Genomic DNA, 8151 nt, shown 5'->3' on the forward strand with positions numbered 1-8151 from the left:
GCAGACAAGAGAAGATAAGGATTGTCACCAAGTCAAGAGTTGGCTACCCACTCATCAATTAGTCATCAAATTAATAGTTTCCAATTTTGGACTATAAAAGGAGGCATTTGCCATGTATTTAGGCATCTTGGTGTCCAGATCAAGATCATGCTTTTGCTTTTTCTCTTTGTATTTTTTATAATGTTTATGTTTTGCTTTCATTAATATCAAGTTTATGCCTTTCATTTCCTTTCATTTACTTAGTTAACTTTTATCTTATTTATGTTCTTATTTTGTTTATTTATTTTTCTTTCTTTCATAATGTCTAGCTAAGTTTATTATGTCAAGGTGAAAAGGTTACACTAATGGTGTAAGAATAAGTATAATGTAAACTTAATATGGACTTTAATGTTTGATACTAACATGTTTTATATTTGTTATCTTGTTCACTCTTTAATACTTTGCTTGTTAAATAACTAATCTTGATTTATGTTGTATAACACTTGGTACAACAAATGCTTGGCACTTTCATAGTTCATACTGTATGGTATAACCGACACCTGAGCTATGAAAGGAACTTCATTTGTTGTTAACATAAATTATAATCATGAATGCTTGACGAGATTTACAAGTATTAGTTGACACGACTAAAAGATTGATGTCTTCTCCCAAGTGTAGAGTGTCGAAGTAATAAATAACCCGGCAAGATCGGGGTTGAACTACAGGGAGGTTAATTGTACAAATTATAAACAAGAATAATACAACAACAATAACAATAACAATAACAACAACAACAACAATAATAATAGTAGTAGTAGTAGTAGTAGTAGTAACAATAATAATAATAATAATAATAATAGTAATAATAATAATGAAAAAGAAGGAGAAGGAGAAGAAGATGATAAGAACTTTGAGATGGAATATTAATGTAAGGATAAAACAATGATAATAACAAATGTCAAGGTTAGAGGATCCACTGATGGTATGTCAAACAAGTATAGTATAAACTCTTATTATTCAATTGGAAACCACACACAAAGGAGGTTTCAATCAAATTATAGATTGTTAACATGATTACATTAGTCATCTTATTCAATTAATGCTAATACTTGTAAATTTCGTCAAGCATTCATGATTATAACTTATGTTAACAACAAATCAAGTTCCTTTCATAGTTCAGGTGTCGATTATACCATACAGTATGGGCTATGAAAGTGGTGAGCATTTGTTGTACCAAGTGTTATACAACATAAATCAAGATTAGTAATTTAATAAGCAAATTATTAAAGAGTGAACATGATAACAAATATAAAACATGTTAGTATCAAACATTAAAGTCCATATTAAGTTTACACTATACTTATTCTTACACCACTAGTGTAACCTTTTCACCTTGACATAATAAACTTAGCTAGACATAATGAAAGAAAGAAAAATAGATAAACAAAATAAGAACATAAATAAGATAAAAGTTAACTAAGTAAAGGAAAGGAATTAAAATGCATAAACTTGATATTAATGAAAACAAAGTATAAACATTACAAAAAATACAAAGAGAGAAAGCAAGAGCATGATCTTGATCTGGACACCAAGATGCCTAAATGGATGACAAATGCCTCGTTTTATAGGCCAAAATTGGGAACTATTGATTTGATGACTAATTGATGAGTGGGTGACCAATTCTTGAATTGATGACAATCCTTATCTTCTCTTGTCTGCCCAAAACGTCATTGATAACGTTAAAATTAGAGCCACTTGAAAACATGAAAGTTGTAGGAAATTGTCTCAGCTTTCTTGTGTAAAAAATTCAGCTCATTGGACTTCTAAAACTCCAGATATGGGCCAAACACTGAACAGTGCTCGGGCTTCTTTGTTGTTGCTACAATTTGGACTTGAAAATTGTCTTTTTAGATCTTGGACTCCATATGAAAGTTGTAGGCCTATGTCTTATCTTTCCATTCATATAAATTGGACCTAAATCTGAGATCTACAACTCTAGATATGACCTAATTACCGAACAGTGTTCTGGTATGGACTGCACCGGTATCTCTTTTCTAAGTTTGATCATCTCTTTGCCCTTGCAATTTAAGTTTTTAAAGTTATCAATCAATTCTTTTATTTATGAGATAGGCCTGCATTTAAAATGAACATTTACCATAAATTAAATGTATCTTATATTATTAGATATATTATTATAAAATATGCTTTAGTTAAGGAGTTATTGATACTTCAAGTACAAAATGATGATATAAAATCATGATAAAAATATACTTTTAAATACTAATCAATTAACTTGAATTAATTTAAATTATCTTTTTTAATTTTTTATTTTAAACCATTAATTTTTTATTTATTTTTATAAAATTATTATGAAATCATAATCTTTATAAGTTAAGCTAAACTGATGCCTTCGTTGCTAGTAAATTTAAACAAATAAATAAATCCATCCCTTGAATGTCTCTCTCCCTCTCAACAGGAAAAACAAGAGCAAAAGAAGGATCTAATTCAATATAGTGAAAAATAAGAAGATACGCACCTCTGAGGCTGAGCTCGTTCACAGTCAAAAATAATAAATTCTCGATCTGAAAACAAAAAAAACTACTTGTTCTAGGGCTTGACAGCAATGGCGATGGCAGCTGCTTTTAGACGCGAAGGAAGGAGATTTGTCTCCCCTCAACCAATCACCGCCGTTCGATCCTCCCTCATTCCTGAGTATGAATCAATCAGACCTATCTAGTCTTCATTATTTGACTTTCTTTCAGTTCTCTAATCTCTCCCTCCCTCTGTGTTTGCTGTCTGTTTGGCTGGTTGCAAAATGGGAGACTAATTTAGTTATTTAAGAAAGAAAGAAAGAAAGAAAAGAAATAAATTGTTCGATAGAATATCACGGTGTCATATTCTCTTCTACTTGATTCTTAGTAAACCTGAGAAAGATGAATTTGTTTGTTTTTTTGGGTATTCTTTTTCATGTTAAAATAATGTTATGGAAAGGAAGTGGCTTTTGCAGTTTTAATTAAATTGGTGTTGTTATTGACCTTGACTATAAAAATGAGTTTCTTAGTTATCTTATACATATGAAAGATGAAGTTGGTCTTCATCGTTTCTTCTAATGGGTTTGTGTTATTACGACCAGCCAAGTAGCCACTTGTTTGTGATTCCAGTGCAATTCATGAATACCCAATTTGATTCCACTGAGATTCCTGGCTGCAGTAGAGCCTTGTTTGTTAAAAATGATTACTTGCTCTCATCTTGTAAAAGTTGTTGTTTAGCTCTTCAATTAGTTATGTAGCTGAATACCAGCATTCAATTTCAGTCATAGAATTGCCCGTTCCCTGATTGGATATGGTGAATCCATAGTTTTTAAATATGGTGGAAATATGGGGATTGCTCTTTGATCTTTTGAATCCATAAACTTTTTATTTAAAAAAATGCAGGTTCTTAGGAACAATGAAAGAACATAAAAAAACTTGAATCTATTTATTTATTTATCCTGCAATGATTCCCACTTTCCTGATTGCTTATTTTAGATGCTTTTAGAAAATTCTTGTACTTTTCATATTGGAATAAGAATAATTTTCTCTGGATTCACAGGGACCATGCCCCTCTTGGATTACGTTCCATTTCAACTCAAGTTGGTAAGGATGTAGCCATTTGATATATGATGCCTCTCCTAAGATTTTCTTTCTTGCTACATCTTGTGATATTAAGTCACTGAAACCAGAAACTGTGGGCGATTCATTGTGATGTATTTTATGCAGTTAGAAATCGAATGAAAAGTGTCAAGAATATTCAGAAAATCACGAAGGCAATGAAGATGGTTGCAGCCTCAAAGCTGCGATTAATTCAAACTAGAGCAGAAAATTCTCGTGGCCTGTGGCAGCCATTTACTGCACTTCTTGGAGATGCTCCTAGTATGTTCATTGAGAAGTTTATATCTATCCACTGTTTTGTAAACTTACATCTACTTTCTATTTATCTGTTCCAATTATATTCAACTTTCTGATTAAAAATGTAAGGGTCGTGTTTTTCTGGTCTCATAAAAACAACTATACATTGGTTGCATTGGTTCATGTTGTGCTGAGGACATGTTATAACAATGTTTTTCTGGTTTATTTTGGTCATTCTGCTGCAACTCTCACAAAAGTCTGGTTCAGAATGCTGCAATGCTTTCGTACAGTGGTTGATTATCATTTTGTACTCACAAGGATACATGGTTTAAATGTTTTTAATTATTATCTGGGTGTTGTTTGGATGCATTTATTATTAATATGGTCTTTTGCTCATTCATGGAATGGAAATTTGTTTTGAGCAAACCCTAGTAACTACTTCAAATAATAGAGCTTTATCTTTCTGTTTACTGAAGTCAGAATTTTATATAATTCATGGTGGTAGAATGTGAGAGCAAGGTATTGCAGAAAAAAAGCTTGGTTTAAAGTTGAGAAAATGTTAGCTCCAGAAAAATTGCAGATCTATTTCTTTATTTTATTTTGAATAAGAATCTAAGAGATGTGAGAAATTACCTTTGCAACATTTCAAAATCCAGGACTCTATTAACCTCATGAATGAAAAAAATGGTGGGGGAATCCATTTCAAATGCTTGATTAGAATACTGATTCTGAAAACGTTAATTCTAGCAGACATGAGGTTCATCTCTTGCTATTGTACTAGATCCTTTTGTACTCTGTTTCTTTCTATCTCTGGAATACTTCTTATTTTAGGCCTTTTTTTGGCTGTTATTTTGCTTGCTAGGTGTTGATGCAAAGAAGAATGTGATTGTCACTGTATCCTCAGACAAAGGTCTGTGTGGCGGAATTAACTCTACAGCAGTCAAGATCAGCAGGGCCTTTAACAAGTTGACATTAAGTAGTTTTTTTTCACTTCTTGCAACTGAACTTTTTTGGGTTTTTGGCTTTGGGCTTGGGTGTTTTGAAATCTCAAGTATTTTTGTATACTGCCATAGGTCCTGAGAAAGAAACAAAATATGTCATATTGGGAGAAAAGGCAAAGGCTCAGTTGATACGTGATTCAAAAAAGAACATTGCAATATGCATGACAGAGTTGCAGAGGAATCCTCTGAATTATACCCAGGTTAGTTGGTCATCTTTCCTGAACTAACATTTCTAAGTAAAAAACCTCTTTCTGTCTCCTTACATGCACATGCACAGACTTTTCAAGAGTTTTAAATCCTGAGTTGGTTTAATGAACAAGGAAAACAAAAATCATTGCTTATGCCCAATTTGTCATGGTTTGAGCTCATGTCTTCTTTATGCATCACTCTATAATGTTTACTGTTAAATGGACCTGGTAGTAAAGTCTCTTGTTGCACTGATTGCTGTTATGATTTTCCTTTGATGGGTTCTTTCATGCTTTTGTTGAAAGCCATTGCAGTTATTTATTTTGGAAGGTGAGGGGAAAATAAAGGGAATGGAAAGTGAGATAAAAGGTTTCCCTTGGGCCCTCAAAAGCAAACCTCTCCATTTTGAAGAGAATTGTGTGTGATTTGAGGGGCTGGGGTTGAATCAAATATAACATTACCAGCTTCATCCTTGATTTAATTTAAAATCTTACAATATGAAAAATGTTAAAGACATTAAAGTAATTTTACTACCAACATTTTCTCCCCCTTTTCATTTTATTTTACCCAGAGAACGAAAAAACAACTTTCCCTCCATTTTGTTGTATTTTCTTCCCTTAAAAGGTAAAAAGAAATATCTTGTTTTCTTTTATCTAATTTGTTTTGCATAAATTTCCTTCCTCTCCCAAACAAAGTGTAATCTTACAGCTGCCAATAGGTTACATACAGTTACTAGTCTTACAGAGTAATGTTAAATATAAAATTTCTCTCACAATTCCTTTTGAAATTTTTGTATCTCAGGTCTCTGTTCTTGCAGACGACGTCTTAAAGAATGTGGAATATGATGCTTTGAGAATTGTCTTCAACAAGTTCCAGTCAGTGGTCTCATTTCTACCAACTATGGCAACTGTATTATCACCTGAGGTGATTCAGAGTGTACCTGCAATAATATGTATGCATTTTGGATTTTTTTTCAAGGATTGTGGTGTATGATTGAATTTTTTAATTAGGTTGTGGAGAGAGAGGCTGAATCTGGTGGTAGGCTTGGTGATCTTGATTCCTATGAGATTGAAGGTGGTGAAACAAAGGGTGAAATTCTTCAGAATCTTGCCGAGTTCCAATTTTCTTGTGTAAGTGCTGCCTAAATCTTTTCTTTTCTGAACAGTTTCTGGGAGTGAGTCCGTTTCTAAAAGCATGTATGGACTACAAACCTAGACTAGAAACATAAAGAGAAGTAGTTCAACCCTGATTATGCCATTTTGGGCTCTAATAAGAACTGATTCTAGTTTGTAAGTGTTAGTGTAGTGATACAAATTTAGTTGATCAGTTGAGCAGTGGTTTATTCAACCTCATATCTAACTCAATTTTCTTATTCTTTTTTTTTATGCCTGTACATTTTGAGAATCCACTACAGTGTGTTGTTTTATTTTGAGGCCTGTTTCTTACACAGAATCTTATGATGTTTCTATGATTTATCTGGTAAATTTTCAAATTTCTTCAGGTTCTGTTCAATGCGGTAATGGAGAGCGCTTGCAGTGAGCAGGGTGCTAGAATGTCTGCCATGGATAGCTCAAGCAGAAATGCTGGAGATATGCTTGATCGGCTGACACTGACTTATAACAGGTCTCTCTCTCTCTCTCTCTCTCTCCCCCCCCCCCCCCCCCCTTCTCCTTCTCTCTCTGCATGCACACACATTCCAGGAATCGTACTTTGCCTTGAAAGTTTAGTGAGGGAGTAATGAATGGAAAATATACCCAGGTGATATATTGGTTTGGTACCCTTTTCTTTTTTTTTTTTTGGGGGGGGGGGGGTTTGGGGGTGGGGATGCTCGGTGTATTGATGAATTGGTGAGAATTGTTAGAATGCTGAATGCTGTAAGTGGTAAGAGAAAGAGATAAAATTATTCCGGGTATGTTTCCTTGAGAGAGAAAAGATATACCCCAAATATTCCCCCCACCCAAAAAAAAAAAAAAAAAAAGGTTAAAAGTTAACAATTACTCTTGTGAACAATCCACCTCAACTTATAGCATTGTACCAAACACATCGTACTTGAGAAAAATGGTGAAATCTCTTTGTTTGCTTTGACAAAACTGAGTTGATTGGTTTAAAATATTATTTCAGTTCCACATCATACACGGAGTTGTTGGGATTTTGTTTTTCTTCTTTTACATATGATGGTTTGGAGCTAAGCAAATTTGTATTGTTCTTGAATCTGTCCTCTCACAACTAATTTCTGTAATTGTTTGATATTTTTGTATCAGAACTCGTCAAGCATCTATCACAACAGAGTTGACTGAGATTATATCTGGAGCAGCTGCGCTTGAGGGTTAAAATTGAAGATATCATACCTTGGGTTTTTCAGATAGTGATGAATAAGATTAATAGCAAAGGCTTGGAGCTTCAAGATGCTAGCTTTTGAGATTTTTGTTGAGACTATAATAATCCCCCGGCATTGTTTTCTGTTTCTGGGAATTAAAAAATAAGTTATACGGTGGTTATGGTTTACTTTTATCTTTGGTTTCATTTATTTTTCAGCTCTTTTTCTTTGTGGTTCTGGCTTGAACACCTGAGAACTGTTGTAATAAATTGGAGTGTAATTTTGTCCGACACTGGTTGATTGCTCTACAATGCTAATGAATAGAGAGATTTAGCTAATAGAACATCGTTTGCTTATCGGAAACTTGGAAGCATGGCTACTGTAATGATAAGATTAATCAGTGATTAAAGAGAGGTTTTTTTTTTTTTTTTTGTTTAAATTCCCATGAACAATTTAAACACGATGATGCATTTTGGTGCTGAATTCGATGTATTTGGTAATTGCAAGAATATTTTGAGTGTTGGAGGATGCGTCATACCTTGATTTCAACGGATTATATGCAGAACGCAGCAAACAGTGGCTCTTCATTTCTAGTTTTTGGATTGTATTTTTGAAAAATTTTAATTTATTAGTTTTAAATTATTTTTTAATATTATTTTTGATTGTTTTGATATGTTATGTTAAAAATAATTTTTTAAAAAAATATTTTTTTAATATAATTTCAAATAAAAATCCCTTCAAAAAGTCATATCTATCACTTCCAAAGAAGAAGAAAAATGTA

At 32.9% G+C, this 8151-nt stretch overlaps 1 protein-coding gene across 1 annotated transcript; it reads left to right on the plus strand.

Moving 5' to 3' along the window:
* Nucleotides 1-2424: 2424 nt before the first annotated feature.
* LOC105117333 (ATP synthase subunit gamma, mitochondrial-like) lies at nt 2425-7564 on the plus strand. The gene is made up of 9 exons (XM_011014953.1): nt 2425-2691; nt 3571-3614; nt 3738-3890; nt 4729-4842; nt 4940-5067; nt 5855-5977; nt 6064-6183; nt 6555-6676; nt 7315-7564. The coding sequence occupies exons 1-9, from the start codon at nt 2603-2605 to the stop codon at nt 7382-7384; spliced, it is 963 nt and encodes a 320-aa protein (XP_011013255.1). The 5' UTR covers nt 2425-2602; the 3' UTR covers nt 7385-7564.
* Nucleotides 7565-8151: the final 587 nt, after the last annotated feature.

The sequence above is a fragment of the Populus euphratica genome, unplaced genomic scaffold (genome assembly GCF_000495115.2).
Source record: "Populus euphratica unplaced genomic scaffold, PopEup_1.0 scaffold1303.1, whole genome shotgun sequence".
NCBI classification, from domain to species: Eukaryota; Viridiplantae; Streptophyta; class Magnoliopsida; order Malpighiales; family Salicaceae; genus Populus; species Populus euphratica.